General features: G+C 43.6%; 1 protein-coding gene across 1 annotated transcript in view; it reads left to right on the top strand.

The window, feature by feature from the left end:
- The window catches only part of SEL1L2 (SEL1L2 adaptor subunit of SYVN1 ubiquitin ligase), a 127,847-nt gene that overhangs the window by 97,960 nt on the left and 9,943 nt on the right, over positions 1-19,944 (top strand). Inside the window, 8 exon segments of the mRNA XM_073236947.1 lie at positions 5,226-5,294; positions 6,198-6,275; positions 10,290-10,352; positions 10,906-10,993; positions 13,303-13,451; positions 14,594-14,759; positions 14,865-14,939; positions 19,012-19,184. Of these exon segments, the coding sequence (XP_073093048.1) occupies positions 5,226-5,294; positions 6,198-6,275; positions 10,290-10,352; positions 10,906-10,993; positions 13,303-13,451; positions 14,594-14,759; positions 14,865-14,939; positions 19,012-19,184 (861 nt within the window).

Raw genomic sequence — 19,944 nt, 5'->3', positions numbered from 1 at the left:
CTTTACATACACATGGTGGGGCTATTAGCCATGCCCTGTGGCAATACTATCCACTCATATCGCTCATTGGGACAACTATGATTCACTGCTGGCACAGTAAAGGCAAACCTTTGACAGTCTCTGGGGTGAAGCGGGATGGAGAAGAAACAGTCTTTGATATCTATCCCTATTGAATTCCATCCTCTGGGCAGAGCCACAGGGAGAGGAAGGCCTAATTGTACAGGTCCCATAAGCTCCATCTGTCTGTTCACTGCCCTGAAATCATGGAGTAATCTCCACTTGCCAGACTTTTTCCTAATTACAAAAATAGGTGTGTTCCATGGCGAGGTAGAGGGCTGGAGGTGACCAGCTGCTATCTGTTCTTGTACTAAAGTGTGGGCTGCTTCCTTCTTTTCTTTGGTGAGGGGCCACTGAGGTACCCACACGGGCCTTTTTGACTGCCATGTTATTTCTATAGGCTGTTTTCCTTCAGTGGCCCCGAAGAAAAATCCAATCCTGGTCCTCCGGGCCCTTTGGGCGGTCTCCCTGCTAAAAGGATTGGTTGTTCTTTCCCTTGGAGATCCTTCCCTAGTCCTCTAGTGCCCGCGTACCCCTGTCTTTTCATTATGGCATTAGACTGCTCACTGTAAAAAGTCTCTGTGGTTAGTTTAAAATTCATTTGTGTTAACACATCTTGTCCCCATAGGGACATAGGCATTTTTAGGATGTATGGTTGAGTAACACCGTGATGCCCCTCTAAGTCCTTCCATGGCAGTGTGGCTGCACTGTACATTGGTGCCTGGGCTATCCCCAGACCTCTCAGTGTTTGTGCAGCTCGATTTAGAGGCCAGTCTTTAGGCCACTCTTCTTCCCTGATGCTGCTGCGATCTGCCCCGGTATCTAACAGCCCCACAAACTCCCTGCCTCTAATTTGGATTACATACATAGGCCGGTCCCCTAATTCTAGCGTGACACAAGCTAGTGGAGCCCTGGATGACCCAAAGCCAGAGGTCCCCCTTATGACCTTCTTACTGTCAAAATTGTCATGGTTACTGGGAAGCATGAGAATTTGAGCGATGCGGTCTCCTGGATTTATGGAGCTAATGCCTCGTGGGGAGGAGACCATCACCTTTACTATTCCCTCAAAATCTGGATCTATCACTCCAAGATGGACTATCAAGCCTGCTCTAGTGGTGGAACTGCGGCCTAAAAGGAGTCCCACCACTCCCCTCTTTAAGGGCCCCCTGTAATCGGACTCCACTACTTGAACTCCCATTTCTGGGGTCAGTACGAGGCGGGTGGTGGCACGGATGTCCAGTCCGGCACTCCCTGTTGTGGCTCTCCTTGGTTCTCCGCCTCCTTGTGAGTGCTCTGATCGGTCAGGTGATAATGTGTTCGGGGGATTTGCTGAATCACCCCATACATTTGCGGGCCCTGAGGTGTGGGGCCCCACCTCCCGTTTTTTGGCTGCTGTGGAGGCAGTGGGCATCCTTCTACATCGGCCACTGATCTACACTCATTTGCCCAATGGTTCCCTTTTCTGCACCTAGGGCACAGTCGAGGTTGCCTGATGGGTGCGGCATTACCTCCTGGTCCCCCTAGCTTGAGGCAGTCCCTCTTCAAATGACCTGGCTGCTTACAATAGAAGCATGCCCCTGGAGGGGTGGCTCCACCGCGCGCATTGCGCAGTCCTTGAGTTATTGCAGCGGCCATCACTTGCCCTTGAACTACACTATTGTTTATGTCTCTACATACCTTAATATAGGTGTTCAAGTCTTTATTTTTCCATGGCCGAATGGCTTCCTTACACCATTTGTTTGCTTGCTCATACGCTAACTGTTTGACTAAGGGCATGGCTGTTTCTGCATCTCCAAAGATCCTACAGGCAGTTTGCATCAACCTCGCGAGAAAATCTGCATAGGGCTCATTAGGCCCCTGCAACACCTTAGAAAGCTGACCCTGTAGATCCCCTGTGCCTTGTAAGGTCTTCCAAGCTCTGACCGCAGCTGTGGAAATCTGTAAGTAAACCGCGGGAGGGTAGTTGACCTGATTGTGCTGCCCTAAGTAGGGTCCAGAGCCCATTAACATGTCTAGGTTCCATTGATGGTTCCCTGCTGCAATATTACGCCGTGCAGTATCCTGGGAAAACTCCTGCCACGCAGTTTTAAAAGTCAGATACTGGCCTCCAGAGAGAGACGCCCTGGCGACATTGGCCCAGTCATCTGGGGTTAGGTTCAAAGAGGCCACTGATTCTACCAGAGACACTGTAAAGGCGGCCTGAGGCCCATAGGTGGTGGCGGCCTCCTTCAGGCTTTTGATTATTTTGAAGTCTATGGGTTGATGATATCTTTGCTGAGTGTTCGGGTCTTCTATTACAGGGAATGCTGTCTGCCCTTCTCTGCATACCCACCTCGCCCAGCCATCTTTACAGTGACAGTGCTGATAAGGTGGCGGCTCGGGCCATGAAGTGAATGGTCCTGGTTTTAATCGTGAGGGTTCGATGGGGGCTGAGGAAGTTACTAGCCCTGCTTGGGCATTATCTGCCTTTAGGGGGGTGTGGTGAGCCTCCCCCTCCTCCCTTGGCTGGAGTCTCAATGGTTCAAGGGAGGGATATAATGACGGGCGTGATGCTCTGCTATTAAACCTGTTCTCTAGCTCGTCCCCTGAAAGTTCCTCATCTTCATCCTCATCAGATGGCAGTCCCTGTTCAGATCCCCCTTCCGATGCCTTTGCGGAGGCACGCTCTTCTCGTACTTCCTCTATTATTTCCTCCCCCTCTTGGATGGCCTCTCGGCAGCTTGGCTTCTGTCCCTTCAGGCAATTTTTTACTCGACCCCAAATAGGGATTGTCCCTGGTGGAAGGGGCTCCCTCTTGTCTGCCCAGCGTAGGTCATCCCCCAGCCTGTCCCATAAAGGGCTGGTGATCTTTCCTTCATCTAAGAACCATGGGGCATGATTCTCTATAGTGTTCAGGAATGCCCTGGCAGTCTTTGTTTTCAAAGGGGTTCCATTAGCTCTAAGGAGCGCTTTCAGAGGTTCCTCAGCCCTAACCCTAGAGGCCTCCGTCCCCATCCTCTCTCTAAAGGGGCAAGTATCCTAGTTATAATTTAGATGGACTACGTCGCTAATTCCGCGAACCTTTTGATTTCGTTGCCACTCTGCGAACCTTTTGATTTCGTCGCCGCTCTGCGAACCTTCACTGGCGCCTCCTCATTCCATATATTATAATAAACAATGTCACAAACACTAACAGGACACACACACTACACATAAACACCCACCGCAACTGCCTGCTGTCTGCCCTGCCACGTATACTTTCAGTTTACTCGCCGATCCACTCACTCTCCTCGGTTCCCTCTCCCAGTCTGGCCAGCTGACCGAACGGCGTCCAGCGATGTTCCTGAAGAGTTACAAGCTCTACTTCATTGGCAGGTGCCAGGGTCAGCGGATCAGGTTGCGACGAGGTTTAGCGATTCCCGGGTTTTGGCACCACTTGTCGCGACCCTTCAGGGGCCGAGGCAACATGCCCAAGGTCTTGATTCTTCTCTAGGCTTTATTGTCTAATCTCTCGCGGCGGTTACAGCAGTTGTCGGGAAGCTCTTCTCCCTCCCGGCGGGCTCCCTTATATTCAGTCACCCAACCAATCCGGGACAGTATCATGCGTGACCTTTAAGCGGATAGGTGTCACGCGCCACTCTAAGCGGGCAGCACGAGCTGTGCACGGTTACGGAAGTCTGCTGGGCCAATCCCCAACAGGTGAGCAGGAAGCAGGCGCCATCTTTAGGGCATTGTCCAGCTAGAGTGGGGCTCAGCCTTGGCCGTAGGCTGGGCCCCCACAAGAACAAAAAGGCATCCTCCAGTATGGGAGAATATATTCATAAATGACATATCCAATAAGGGGTTGACATCCAAAATATACAAAGAACTCATGCACCTCAACAAACAAAAAGCAAATAATCCAATTAAAAAATGGGCACAGTATCTGAACAGACACTTCTTCAAAGAAGAAATTCAGATGACCAAAAGACACATGAAAAGATGCTCCACATCGCTAAGCATCAGAGAAATGCAAATTAAAACCACAGTGAGATATCACCTCACACCAGTTAGGATGGCCACCATCCAAAAGCAAACAACAACAAATGCTGGTGAGGATGTGGAGAAAAGAGGAACCCTCCTACACTGCTGGTGGGAATGTAAATTTGTTCAACCATTGTGGAAATCAGTATGGAGGTTCCCCAAAAAACTCAAAGTAGAAATACCATTTGACCCAGGAATTTCACTCCTAAGAATGCAGCAGCCCAGTTTGAAAAAGATATGTGCACCCCTATGTTTATCACAGCACTATTTATAATAGCCAAGATATGGAAGCAACCTAAGTGTCCATCAGTAGATGAATGGATAGAGAAGATGTGGTACATATACACAATGGAATACTACTCAGCAATAAGAAGAAAACAAATCCTACCATTTGCAACAACATGGATGGAACTAGAGGGTATTATGCTCAGTGAAATAAGTCATGCGGAGAAAGTATCAAATGATTTCACTCATCTGTGGAGTATAAGAACAAAGAAAAAACTGGAGGAACAAAACAGCAGCAGAAGCACAGAACCCAAGAAAGGACTAAGTTACCAAAGGGAAAGGGACTGGGGACGGTGAATGGGAAGGGAGGGATAAAGGGAAAAAAGGTAATTACAATTAGCACACATAATGTAGGTGGGAGGCACAGGGAAGGCAGTATAGTACAGAGAAGACAAGTAGTGACTCTGTAGCATCTTACTATGCTGATGGACAGTGACCTTAATGGGGTATGTGGCGGGGACTTGATAATGGGGGTAATCTAGTAACCACAATGTTGCTCATGTAAGTGTATATTAATGATACCAAAATAAAAATAAATAAATAAGTACATAGTGCCAACATAAAAGAGTACTTTTCCAAAATAATGGACTATTTAGTTCTACAGCTGGGATTCACCTGTCTCCACAAAGCCACATGCCCACCATGTCTTTCCAAATGTAAGGAACATATCCGTACATTCTAAAATTATATATGTGAACTATATGGTAGCTCCCGCTCTTCAGGTTTATGGTTGAAGTAGCACTTGGAATAGTGCCTTGAACAATGTGGACATTTCATAGATATTTTTTGAATGCATGCTGAATGAGATACAGTTCAGTTCAAAGGACTGTTTTGTAGGATATGTTTGTGACTGTCAATAATACTGTTTCCTTTCTCTCCAGAAAGCCTTATACTACTTTTTAAAGGCAGCAAAGGCCGGGAGTGCAAATGCCATGGCATTTATAGGAAAGGTACATTCTTCATCCTGATCAATACCTTTCACTTCTTAAAAAAACTAAGAAATTAATGGGACCAGCTAAATGAACCCAGTGTAGGTGACAGAGCTGCAGGCCTCTTTCACAGGGGGTTCCACTGCAAACTGAAGATAGTATTCTTGAAGTGACAGTTTGGGAAGAAACCCATACAACAGCAGCCTTTATCGGGGGCACCAAAATCAGCCTTGAAAGTGTACCTGTCCCAGGGCTCCTTGGCTGAGTGTAGCTCAGAGCCACCTCTCTCCCTTCACCATGACCCCCCACTTTGGCACATAACAGGATTTCTGGGATGGTCATGCATGGAACTGGTACAGGCCATGACCCAGTGAGGTGCCTCTTCCCTCTATTCCAGGAACGAGAACCAGCTTGAGGCTGACGCAAGTACATCCTTGGGCCACCTCTAATGGGAGGACACTCTGGCTGCTGAGCAGCTTTTGAGAGAGGCCTGTTCTCTCTCCCTCAAAGACCATTCACTGCCCCAGGGCTGTCCTTGGGTCCCTGACGATTTGGATTAGAACCCATGGGGACAAATACTCCACTTCCAGAAGTGCCACATACAGTACATTCAGATGCAAGGAAACATATGAGAAAACACAAATAGGGTCCATTTGTTTTCCCTCAGGCAAAGTCACTCCAGATTGTATGTAGTAGATTATTTCCTTACTTTTTCCTCTTACTAAAATTGAGATGAAAGTCAAATGACATAAAATTAAACATCTTAAAGTGTACGATTCTAATGTCATTTACTATGTTCACAATGTAGTGCAACCATCTCCTCTATCTAGTTCTAAAACATTTTCATCATCCTCAAATTCTCTAGTTTTTTACATCCTTTCCAAATTTTTTAAAATTTCATTTTATTTATTTATTTTTTTGTAGATGTATTTAGAAGGGAATGCTGCAACACCACAAAATAATGCTACTGCCTTCAAATATTTTTCCATGGCAACCAGTAAGGTATGTACTCGGCGTTTTCCTGTAAACACATTAAAACATGTGGTCTGATGCCGTAAAGTTGATTCCAAAGCCCCATACCCAGCTACTTGACCCATGAGTTTTGTGTCCTGGAGGAGAACATCGTTGACAATAAAATGGAGTTAAAATGGGGAGAGACACATCTTGTCTTCCTGGTACACGGGAAAGGGCAGTGACTTGTGTTGCCCTAGCAAGAGGCCAGGTTGGAGCTCAGCTTTCCTCCCCGCCATGTAACAGGTTATGTAGCTCAGGAAACAAGAAATCAGAGATGAGGACAGAGGAAGGAAAACTCAGTCAATAGCTGCAGTTAGTTCATAACAAAGATAAACAAGAAATGCCCAGTTTTCTCCAGTTCAATCTTACCCAAAGGTCAGAAATCCCTCTGGCCTAGGCAGAAGATTGCCAGTGAGGTGGTCAGAACAAGACTGGTGAAAGCATGGCTCTGGAGACAGAATTGCTGGTTTGAACCCTAGCCCTGCAACTTACTAGCTGTGTAACCATGGGCAAGTTACTTAACCTCTCTGTGCTTCTGTTTCCCCACATGTAATATGGGAATATAAAAGAATTTGCCTCCTACTGTTGTCAGAATTTAATGAATTAATATTTATGTGCCTCATATTGTAAAGTACATAAAGCAGTGCCTGGGACATAGTGCAATCTGTTATGTTTTGCAGTCTGAGGCCAGGTAGGTGGAGTGAACTTAAGATAGAATGGATTGGCTCAGTGAAGGAAGGTAGAAATTGTATATAATGTGGCTCTTGCTGGTGAGGTTTTTGCCTTCGTTCCTAGGCCCTGTGAGGCTGCTATCAGTCAGCTAAAACTTCATAGACTATTTCGAATACTTTTAGTATATAAAGAATGTTGTTGAAACACCCATCAGCCTAATGTGGGTGAATGGCCTTGATAAACTTTCTCTCTCTGTACAGCAGGAGGCATTTTGTTGTCTTACAATGCCCTGCTGCAACACTGGCAGTAAGATGTGCTCAAGTTGGGGAGTACTTTCAACTGTTCTCAGTTTTTAAAAGCCCACACATGCTTTAGGAGCCTATTTATAAATCACTAGCACCTCAGAGCTGCTGCTATTGTGGTGTAAATTACTGAGAAGGCTGCTACTCTGCTCTTCTGCCTTGTAATTTGTATGAAATTGTTACTCAGTAAAACAGTTATCTGGAGTACCATTAGATTAGGATGACAAGGGAGAGCAGACTGAAAAAGAGGTGGGGTAATAGAACAGAGGAAGATCTCTGGTAATCTGGCAAAGAACACTGATTTGTCAGCCCCAGGAAATGATGCCAGGAAGTTGAGTGGGTAAATTAACCGAACCCCCAAAATGTTCAGTGTAACCAGCAGTTATCTCAGCTACTTGTGTTCTAAACCTGAGTAGCTTCCCTTACAGAGAAAATCTGAAATTACATTTAAGGTAGTTATTCTGAATAACATCAGGTGGACGTATATTCCTTTATCACCACCTGAACAATTTATTAGATTTCTCACTTGAGGTCATGGCCAAAGTGAAGAGATTTTGTCTTCCACTCTTTGCACACCCATATTATCATTTCACTAATTTTTTTTGAAAAACCATTGCTTTTTGTACTTGTTTTTAAGTCATATCAGTGGATGCAAAATTATAACTTGTTGATCTCTTTCGTCTTATTTACTGAGAAATGTGAACAGTTCTAGGTGATGTCAGACAGTATTCTCCTTTTTTTCTTTCACACTTCTGAACACATCAGGCACATCCCCACTCCACACTTCTGTCATTGCCCCTCCCTTCACAGAACCCCCTACTCTGAGTCCTGCCCACCCCCTAGAGGGAAGTCCACTGCTCTCCTCCCACTAAGCCACTCCTCACCCCTTGGCTCCCACCATTTTTTCCTTCTTCTGAACTTGCCCTGCATTCACTCTCCATACTTCTGGAACTTTATTTCTTTACCTTGTGCCTTCTCTCCTGCTGTCTGAAGGTCACATCTCCTCAACTAGAAGAAGATGATAGTCTTACTACATAGGTGGGATTCATCAAATATTTGCCAAACAAATGACCATCTGCTCCCTAAGTCCATGTCAGTTAACCTAAGCAAGAGCATTGAGCCCTAACGTGGAAATTGTATGTGGGGGCATTGCCTACACATATGTTTTGTTTGGCCCAGGAAGTGTTCTACACATTAGGAAATTTCATATCCAAATCTGGACATCCATCTTTTCTTGGAACATGGGAAGAGCTGACCCCCTGAGGCTTCTTTTCTGTGCAAAAATAACTGTGTGGAGCAGAGAGCTGCAGATCTGCCGCTGCCTTTAAACATGGCTCAGACTCTCTGCTTTGTCTCAGCCTCCAGCACCCCTCCAGCACCTGGAAGGATGGACTTTTTACATCACCTGTATGGCTCTGGAGGTATCTGAGCTGGCCACTCCTGACCTGAAAGTTCTAAACAGGTCCTCTGGGCCTTAAACAGTTGGCAAGTCATCTCTTGAGCCTCCCTCGCCCCAGGCTCCCAGGCACTCTCTTAGAGAAGGAAAGTAATCTGTTCCCACCACTCTAACCTCTCTCCTTCTTTTCTCCCTTCTTCCTTCCCTTCAGTTTTCCTCAACACCTAAATGAGGATAGTTAGAAGAAGACAGACTCACTAGACTTTACCACATCCATCACACCAGGCCTTACTGTCCCAGACCAGACTGTCCCAAGGCTCTTAGGACCACAGAGAGGTGTAGTCAGGGGAAAAGAAGGAAGAAGAGAGCAGACATATCCCCGCTGTTTTAAATACAGATGGACTGTCCTTGAGAATGCTTACAACAGCTGGCCCTTTGGTATGCATAGGCTCAAACTCTGGAGTCTTGAAATAGTTTTTGAACTATGCCTTCTCTAGTTATGTGCTGTTTTATTTTTAACCACTGAGGGGTACTCTGATGTGTCCACAATAACTACATTTAGACGGCAAGAAGAAATTCAGAGTTTTCTATCAAAACAAGTTCCTGGGGCAATACTATAAACCTATAAAACAAACCTACAGATCAGCTCAATGAAAGCCAAGTGGCCAAATGTAGCTCCTTGCTCAGTCACTAAAGGGAGAAATGCTTGATGGGTGATAAAAAGAAAAAGTGTTTCTAGGTTGAGGAAGTCACTTTCAAGGTTCACTCTTCATCCAGGATTAATATGGTAAATATCAATATATTTGAACATGTGCTGAATGTTAAATTTGCTAGATACTCTTTTCCTTATACTGTTCAAAATACTAATCAGAAAGAGAAATGGTAATTAATTTAGCACCAAGTGGAAAACATCAGTGATTTTATAAACAGTCAAATTTGAATAAAGAAATATATACCAATAATGCTTTACCATCTGTAATGGCTAGATTGAAATTCAATCTCTAAAATATTATTTTTCCATTTATGCCAACCTTCTTGCACCAAAGCAGGAAACAAGTGTCTGGATAGACTTCTCCTTTCTGGAAAACTCCTACTCATTCTTCAAGACCTGGCTCAAATATCACTACCTCAACTCAATTCACTCAGTCCCTACCCTCATCCAGGCAGCTCAGTGACCATCTTCTAAGTGCCCACAACACTCTCAATCTGTTCCTACTATAGGACTTAATTTGACATGATTACCTTAAGAGGTCCAACCTGGTAGGTAAGAGCCCACTAGCCTGTGAACTGTCTAAGCCAGGGATCGTGGTTTATTCATCTTTGAACTTTTACCTCTTACCTCTGTCCAATGCCTATTATGGTGTCACACAGCAAGCAAGCACTAAATAAATGCTGAATGAAGGAATGGAAGAAAGATTTTACTTTACTTTCCCTCCTCTCTTTCTAGTCAGAGGAGTTTTTGAAGGTGTGAAAGGAGGAGCTAGAGAGGTGCAGAATAACTTGCTTACTCCCTGATTAACCTGCCTTGATTGATCTCCTATTGAGTGCATTTCAAATATTTGGAATGATTTTGCAGTAATCTTCCTTATCATGAATTCTGGGAGTTTACTTGGATTTTTGAAATTATTCCAGGGTAATGCAATTGGTCTCCATGGACTCGGTCTTCTTCACTTTTATGGGAAAGGAGTTCCTGTGGTAAGTTAAATGACTTCATTGTCTTTTCAACATATTTCTAAAAATTTATAAGGTAAAATTCATGATCACTGAGTTCAAGGAATCAGTCTCTTACCTGGTTTGCCACACTATCATATCTATAGAGAATAAAATAATCCAGTGAAATATTTGCCAATGAGACATAGAACAAGTTTGTGACAAAAATAGCAACTAATTATGTTTTAAAATCATAGATTCTAAGTAACCTTAGAAATGATCTAACCCTGAGGATGTTTTTTGATAGAGAAATTTATCTTCTAAGTGTGACCTCTGTCTTTTGAGTCATCTTCCCCCAATATCTAACAAGACCTACTGTCAGTGTAGGAAGAGACATAATCTACAGTGAATATGACATAATTATTTCTTAATATAATCTAATATAATAATGAAATAAAACACCTATACTTCTGATACTATATTAATTAGCCTCAATCACATAAGGAACTATCTATGCTCTTTTTCAAAAACTGGAAGGTACTTGTTACCATGGAGTTACACATAAGCCTTTGAGTAACAAAGTGTAATTATCTTGCAGAATTATGCTGAAGCACTTAAATACTTTCAGAAAGCTGCACAGAAAGGATGGCCCAATGCACAGTTTCAGTTAGGCTTCATGTACTACTGTAAGTGTGACAAATATGGCTACTTTGCTTAGAATGCCAAATGTATTGTTAAACCTGCTCTTTTTTTATCATAATTCAAAGCATTGGGGTGTGCAGTTTAGATAGAATTTGAGGAGGAATTTGAAGAATTCTGAAGGAAAGGACACCAGTTGGGGCAGGAAGCAAGGAGACATAGTGAGGAAATTCATCTCTGAAAAAGTTAAGTTTGAGGTGCCTTGTGATATCCAGTGCACATCCCCAGAAACAGGTCTGACACAAGAAAGGTCAAACTTGGGGAAAAAGATCTAGGAGGCATCAACATACAGGTGTTAGTTCTAAGAGCAGCTGAAACTACAAAGGAAAAGGAGAAAGTGTGAGAGGAAGGAGAAGTGGGCCATGGTCAGAAATCTGGACCTTGGTGCTGTCTTGAAAAGATGGGCAGAGAAAGAGTGGTCACAAGAAGACCGAAAAGTCTTGGTCAAAAGAATAGAGGGAGAAAAGTGATCTTAAGGAAGCTAAGAACTTTCAGGAAAGAATGAATGAATAAGCACTCCTATGAAATGCAATGAGGAGACTGGTTTTCACTTAAAAAAAAAAAGAGCCGAACATCCATGGGACTTGTCAGTATGGAGGATGCTTGTGAGGTCATTAGACTGGTTGGGTATAATGGAAGGTGAGAAAGTAGATGGATAAAAATATTTTTGGAAGTACTGTGCCTTTAAATGAAAGGAGAGAGATGGAATGATAGCATGAGGGGGCTAAGAACCAAGAGGGAGTTGTTTTTAAGACAGTGAGAGGCCTGAGTACAATTTTTGGCTAAAAAAAAAAAAAAGAGAGAGCCAGCCAGTGAAGGTGGTTATGTGTCATGGGAGAGAGAAGGTAAGTGAGGAAGAGGATCTATAAAAAGCTGGGTGGCACTGTGATCTGATTGGGCCCAAATAGGTGGGGGCCTCACTAGCCTTGATAAAGGGGAGGGATTTCTCACCCTCCAAGACTGGAGAGAGGGAGGAAAGGCTGGTGCAGACATAAATCTGAGGAAGACGAAGAGAGGCAAGTGAGAAAAGACAATGTAAGGTTTCCTCGGTCAGCCAGGCGGTACAAAGTTGTCTTCTGAGAGGGAAGGTAGAGTAGAGTGATTGGCATAGGAGTTCTCAGAAAGCCATGAAGGTTTGTACTGATCTCTGTGGGGACTGATAGAGGGAGTGGCCAAGACAAGTACCAGGAGATCTGGACATACCTGAGTATCTCTGCTACGTCCCTCCTGTCAGAGGTGGAGCTGGGGTCTCAGTGGACTGCACCACCAGGAAGTCAGATCTTGCCCAGAAGTCAGCTGTCATTTTCCACAGTAGCCCAGGGGGAAAGCCCATGCTCTGTTGTCTTGGAGGGTTGCCTAAAGTGGCCTTGTTCCAGTTCATTCCAAGTCCCAGGCCTAGGAACTATCAGATTCCTCAAGCACCTAGAATAAGAGTAATAGTATTGGCTAGTGTTTATTAGTCTATATAGGTATTTACTTATTTAGTCCTCTCCACACATCTAGGGGGTACCCCATAGTTTACAGAAGAGGTAATTGAGCCACATGGACGTCAAACATCTTGCCCAAGATTACACAGTTAGTGGAGCTGGGATTCAAACCCAAGTGATCTGCCTCCAGAGCCTTTGCCCTTAGCCACTATCTACATGGCACTGCTTCTAAAGGCTCTGAAATGTTAGAGCTGGAAGGCAATTGAAGGACAAGTAGTGACAGTCCCTCCTTTAGCAAATGAAGTGCCTAGAGGTGCCCAACTCACAAAGGGAGTAATGGAAGAGCCAGGACAAGGATCCCAGCTGCTGGGAGTAAGATGATTTTGCACCCTAGCTCCAAATGATTCTCCTTACTAGAAGCATGAGTTAAATCTGAGCTGGGCCTTTTGGAGCTGGGATTTGCCTGCTCCAAACATTGCATAGGAAGGAGCTACTGATCTCTTGGTGAGGAAATGTGACAAGGATGGGCAGACACATCATAGTGGGGCTTCTGGTCCTCAAAGACCATCACATGGTCTCCTTTCATTAACTTCAGTTGTACTATATTGAGGAGATATTTTCATGGGACTAAACAGTCCTTCCCCTTCAGTTTTCTGAATGGGTCAACAACATCAAAAATTTCCATATTCTTACTTACTACCCAACTTGACTTTCTTCCCCACAAATAGTGGATCTAGAGCAGCTTGACTTTTGGCTGGCTCTTCTATCCTATTTAAAACACTAAGCATCACTATGACCATTACATTCATAGATTATAATGTAAAAACTGAAATGAATAAGGGGTGTCTCAAAATAACTTTGATTTTCAGATGGCTCTGGAGTATGGAAGGATTATAAACTTGCCTTCAACTATTTTTACTTGGCATCTCAGAGTGGGCAGCCCCTTGCCATTTATTATCTGGCCAAGATGTATGCCACAGGAACAGGAGTATTAAGATCATGCAGAACTGCTGTGGAGGTAAATAATCGGATGTTTTAAAAGCACTTTTCATTTGTCACACAGAGAGGCGATACTGTCCTTAAGTTGTTGGTGCCTTTGGTTTTGTAGATATTACCTCTTTTCTTCCAGTTGACAGTGTGAACACTGACATTCACCAGGGAGGAACGGCAGTGATGAAACTCAGACTGGGAAAACAGGGGAAGAAAAACAATCCCTCCTCTCTCAGATCTGGTTTCTCATCAAGTTCAGGGCTAACCTCAGAATTCAGTTAAGGGGCTCTATTTCAGCCTTCAATCAAATTGCCCGGGCAAATTGGCATTTCTAGCAGGATTAGGAGTTACGACTTGGTAAATGAAAGGCTAGATTTAGCCTAGAAAATATAGCCCACTTCTTCCCAGAAAGCAGGATCCTTAGGTTTTTGATGATTCAGATAAAAACTGACAAAGTGAATTTTTTCAGCCTGAGCCAGTGATATGCTTTTCAGAAAGAATGCTTTTAGAACCTTAGTACCCTTCATCGATTTATTAAACACTTCCACTGCACCAATACAGATACCTCCATGTTGCAATCTGGCCCCTTTGAAACTCATTTGAAAAGCTGCCAGCTAATAATCTATCTTTAGATTTGCTCCTTTGCCAACTTCTTAATGAATTATGTATGGCTAACCTCTTTTGGTTACATAAGGGCTATTCAGCTAAGTTGACGTTTTTCCCCATAGAGCTCTGCACACCTCCCTGGTGGTTATGCCACCTACCCCCTCAGGCACTGTCTTCCCTTCATTCTCTACTTGCCACATCAGTAGTGTGGCCTTATAACGTGACCTTGCTGAGCAGCAGTGCCCAGAAAAGCCCTTTTTTAAAAAACAGAAGTCAATGCATTCTTGTCCTGCCAAATAGCCTCCAACTTAGGAAAGTTTATTATGCATATTTAAAATGAGCCTCAGGAAGTTTCAGCTCAAGACAAAAAAACACACACTTGTAATCTTTGAGCCTATGAAAGCTACTATATCTTCAACCTAAATAATTTGCAAAAGCCATGCTTAGACCTAAAACCCTTGCCTGACCAGCCAGTAAGAGCTAAAAACTGACTTCATTTTATCATTCACCTAGAATGAAGTATTCTGGCTAACTAATCTGCTTGATTTCTCCTCCCATATACAGCTTTATAAAGGTGTCTGTGAACTAGGCCACTGGGCCGAGAAATTCCTGACTGCATACTTTGCGTATAAAGATGGTGATATAGATTCTTCTCTTGTTCAGTATGCACTACTGGCAGAAATGGGGTATGAAGTAGCTCAAAGCAATTCAGCATTCATTTTGGAATCTAGTAAGATAAGTTACAATTCTCAGCAATTTCTGATCATACATATGTATACATGCCTTTACTACAGGATCTTTTAAGCCTTTTTCACAGAATGTCTGTTTTTTTTAGAAAAGGCCAAAATTCTTGTAAAAGAGAGGATGTATCCAATGGCACTTCTCCTATGGAATCGAGCTGCCATTCAAGGTATCGAACCTGGATAAAAATGAGTGCATACCCAGCCCCGTCTGCTATTATTCATCTGACTTGCTCTAGCTGACTGTTAAGACACACAGACAGAAAGGTGTAGGCTATCTAGCAGGTGGCATTCCAAACTGTACTGATGTTAGCGTCAGTCTTTGGTTAGAGGTCATTGCCAGTAATTTCTTTTCTGTTATTCTCAAGTTCCCTGGTTTAGAAAACCATAGGAATTTTTCTATGGCTCTGTCTCCATAGCACCAAAACAGTTGTTTGAAACATAACAATTTTACTCAAGAAGCCATTGTTCTTGGTCTGACTTCAGTCACTCATTTGCTGAAATTTTTCTGAACTTATCAGAGATGTGACCTATGTCTCAATGCTTTTGTAGGCAAAATTACTTAGGAACCTAAGACTCTGTTCATTTCTCTTTTAAAATATCTCATTGATGATTACCACAAACTTCAGGTCTTTATGGTAACTATGAGCATGTTAACATCAGAAAACAAAACCAAATACAACCCAGAGTTAAATGGCAAGATGCTCTCCGCATTCCTGGCACTCCCATGCTCTACCTGAAGGGATCACATGTGATGAGGAAGGTAGGGGCTTTGGTGGGAAAGCATTGGCAGGTGGCATTTGCATCACTATGTCTCATTCCATTCCTTCCCTAAAAGTATGTTATTAACAGCAGAGAGATGCTGCACAGCTGTCACTATCAGTCTTTGGACATGTGAAGAACTCTCTTGCAGTAAAAGAGCAATTTCATTCTAACTAAGTTTCTTAAAATAATCTCATGCTAAGGCCAACTGATCTCATTTCTGTAAGAAGTAAATGGGATAAAAAATAATAATTCTTAACCGATGCTGATGCAGAGCAGAGGAAAAAGTCACAGTAGTGCCTGCTCGTATCCAGCTGAGCCAGTGATGCAGTGGCAAGCCATCCACGCAATGTCAGTGAGAAATCCCCCAAGAAAGAAAAGGCTATGTTTCTAAAATGCAATAAAGACCTTGCTCAGAGTGGGGGGAACAACACCCGCTATGGCAAGTCAGCCCAACTGCAATAAATACAGGCTCATTCCAAGCAGGAAATGATGTGGAAAATTGCACCAAAGCAAAGAGATATTAAAAAGAAGGGGACATTAATATTAAACAGAGTTCTCCCATATGAGAAAAGTCAGGCTGCTAAAAATAATGTTTCACAAGCAAGGTTAGGCATGAGTGTCCCCGAAGATGTGGCTGTTGAGTGGCTCACCTGAGGCTGGGAAACCTAATAATAAAAGTGTCTGACCTGCCACTGGTGGAGCTTCCTCACGGTGGCTGCACATGAGGACAGGGCAGAAGTGCCAGGACCCAGTCACCACCATGTGACTGAGAAATCAAAGGGGAAAACCTGCCCACTGTCTGGTGCCCCCTGGGAGCCTTTCAGGATCACAACGTGCCCCCAGTCAGCCCACTAGTTAGGGTGCAGCCGGATCCTCTGGAGAACCTGCTTGTTTCCTTCCCTTCTCAAGACTTCAGGGGTCCTGCTTGCTGCTTGTAAAGCTGGAAAATGCACAGAAATCCTGTCCTTCAGTGGTTATGGCCCAGAGGAATCTTGGGGTCAAAGGAGGGCAAAACTGGAGATGGGGTGGATTTCTCTTTAGGGCTCCTGGGGCCTCTTGCCCTTCCAGGCCCCTCTTCTGGGCGACATTTGCATTAAGGACTTGCCTCGGCTACCTATAAATTTTGAAGCAACTGGGAAGCAAACTCTGATAACTAATGTCTTTGGCAGCTTAAGAATTTTATGACATTACCTTTACTCAGAGAGAGCTGAAGATGGGTCATGGTATTACATTTTGATAGAGGATTCTAGAAGATTTAAAAGAACTTCTCTATTTAAAGGAATCAATCCAAAGGAGCTTATTAGGCATTGCACTAGGTCAAGTGGGCAGGAAATTTTGGAAGGAGCCCTATAACCCTTAATGATGCACCTCAGACCGTACCACAGGGGTACTTTTTACTTTTCCAAGTAAGCCTGGACTTAGCGAGAAGGGTTGGCCACAGCTGAGATGGATGTCCTAGGTGAGCATTCCTCATCTTTTCAGTCAATACTATGCTAATGAGTGGCAACACGGACCCCAGAGAGACCCTAAATGGCCTTCAAAAGCAGGAAGTCTCATATTTTAAAAAGTCACATGAGTTTTTTCTTCTGCTGAATAGATCCATGTTTGTTTAAAAGATTCTAAATCACTTAAAATCTAAGAAAAGGATTTTCTAAGAAGTCCCCTACTGTGTCCATTAATTCCATAAATATTTGTCAAGTACCACTCTAGTTTCTGGGACTCTATCAGTGATTAAGAACTTCAAAGTTCTCGTCCTCATGAGGGCAGGAGGTGGACAGGATGCTTTAGGCCTCCAGGAAGGGATATGTGCAATGAGACCTGAATGATGAGAAGCCAGCCACATGAAGAGTCAAAGGAACTCCAAACATGCCAGGCAGAGGACTTGAAGAATCTTAATGCAGAGACTCTGAGGCAAGAACGAGCTTCATGTGTTGAATGAATATTAAGAAGATTAAGAAGTCTAGAGCATATGGAGAAAGTGACGTGCAGTGAGGTTAGCCAGGGAGGCAGAAGGCAGATAAGGCATGACTTGTAGGTCAGATGAGGAGTCTGGATATTATTCCAAGTGCAAAGTGAGGCCCTTTGGGGATTACACAGGGGAATAACATGATTTGACTTTACACTTTAAAAAGACCATCCTTGCTGCTGCATGAAAAATATGTTGGAAAGTGGAGATAAAAGGACAGCTTGGAGGCTATTGTGGCAGTATTCCAGGCTTGGACTAGATAGTGGAGGAGATGATGAGAAACAGGTATGTTTTAGAAGTAGAACCCAAAGGACTTGCCCCAATGGATTCAATGATGGAAGGGAGGGAAAAATAACTAGGAATGATTACCTTAGATTTCTGGACTGAACAATAGCACTAGCACTGAGATAGGGGAAAAATGGATGATTTTGTTTGAAGGACGGCGTAGCAGGGTGTTAAGAATCTCTACTGAATATTTTGAGATGCAAGTAGAGAAGTCAGGAAGGCAATCATAAGCACCTGGGGCTAGGGGAGAGGTAAGTTTACAGATATAAATTCAGGAATAGTAAACATAGATGGCCATGGAACTAGATGAGTTCACCTAGAAAAAGAGTTGAGATAGAAGGGAGTGGTGGAGAGAGAAGGCAAAAGGAGAGAAAAGAAAGGAGAGAAAAATGGAAAAAAGGAGTCAAATAATAAGCTCTTGATACTCTGACATTGAGAAGCTGGGTAGAGGACAAGTCAGGCAAGAGTTTGAAAAGGAGAGACCTATAAGGCAGGAGGGAAATCCAGAGAATGCAAAGTCACTGATGTCAGGAGAGGAAGGTGCTAGGGCAGATAGGTCCAGTGATTCCAGGACTGCTTAGAGGTCCAGGGACATGAGCACAAGGAAATGGCCAATGGATCTGGCTGCACAGAGGTTATCAGGCACCGTGACAGTAGCCTTCTCACGGGGAAGAGGTAGACACCAGACTGGGGTGGGTGGAAATGTACATGGGAGGTGAAGCTCTGGAGACCAGGAGTGTAGAACACTCTTTCGAAAAGGCTGCGTGTAAAGGGAACAGAGGAATGGGGAGACACCACGGGATAAAGAAAGGGTTTATTTTTGTTCATAGAAGATACCAAAGTGCATTTGAGTGACTAAATGGGACTGATCTAAGGAGGAGGGAGAAACTGAACCAGGTGAATAAAGCTTCAGGAGTGAAGTCTGAGAACAGGAAGAGTGGGATACAGTTCCCCAAGAGCTGACCTACCTCCAAAAAATGAATTTTAAAGATAAAATTCACAATTCTTATTCTTTGAGAGCATGTGTACTATCCCATGGGGGTAATCCTGCAAAGAAGGCAGCTAGCATTCAGTATTATATTTTATACTACAAAAATTATATCTCATCCTGATTCTGTGATTCTGAGTGTTCTTTTTTTCTTTTCTAGATATATTATCATTAGGTTGAGGTACTAGGAACTATACATGAGCCATGTCAGTTCTTCTCTTTCTAATATTTTCATCAGGCAATGCATTCGCTAGAGTAAAACTTGGAGATTACCATTACTATGGCTATGGGACTAGGAAGGACTATCAAACAGCAGCCGCTCATTACAGCATCGCAGCTTCCAAATATCAGAGTGCACAAGCCATGTTCAACCTGGCATACATGTACGAGTATGGGTTAGGGATCACAAAGGTAAGTGTGTTGCTAATAATCCAAATTACTAATAGCAGTGTGGGAAAATTTGTAAATGCTCTGAATTTCATTGATGTCATCAGTAAAGAGGAAGGAAAAAAAAAACCATGCACTACACCATTCCCCCATGCCAACCCAACACATGTTACCCTTACTCAGGAGGTATAAATTATTTTCTCCATTTATGCCCAAGGACACACACTAGTGACTAGAATAAATCTAGTCTAGGCTAATTTGCTTCATAAAGTTCATGCTTCTTTCCCAGCAATACTAGTGGGCTCTGCTTCCCCCCACTCCCTTCTGCCTCCAGGCCAGTTTCCATTAAGATTTTCATTGACTCTCAAACTCTCAGTAACATGGACAAAGTGGAAATGAGGTCCGAGTTGGATTAATCCAGGTCTTCTACAACACCCACTATGCACATGGCCATGCTGAGCACTCTAGAGAGGCCCAAGAAAATGGATCTCTATCCTTCAAAGACAACACTTGACTTGAGGAAATGAGGCATCTCTATTAAGAAAATGGCTAACGCTACAAGGAGGTATTGAGTAGATCTCTCAGTAAGTGTAATGAAGGCAGATGGCATTGGGCTCTGACAAGGGGAGAAAGATATCTTAGCATCAGTAATGATAATAGCAAGGCATTGGTGTGTAATGGGTACTGTGTCATTTAAGCCACAAGATAACTGCCCAAGATAAGCCCTCAGGGCATGCATCAGGAAATCCCAGTGTGGAGAGGTTAAGTCACATGGCCAACTTTG

This window comes from Manis javanica, chromosome 5, assembly GCF_040802235.1.
Source record: "Manis javanica isolate MJ-LG chromosome 5, MJ_LKY, whole genome shotgun sequence".
Classification (NCBI taxonomy): domain Eukaryota; kingdom Metazoa; phylum Chordata; class Mammalia; order Pholidota; family Manidae; genus Manis; species Manis javanica.
Note: the sequence above shows the minus strand (reverse complement) of the source record. Positions and strands in the feature narration are given on the sequence as shown.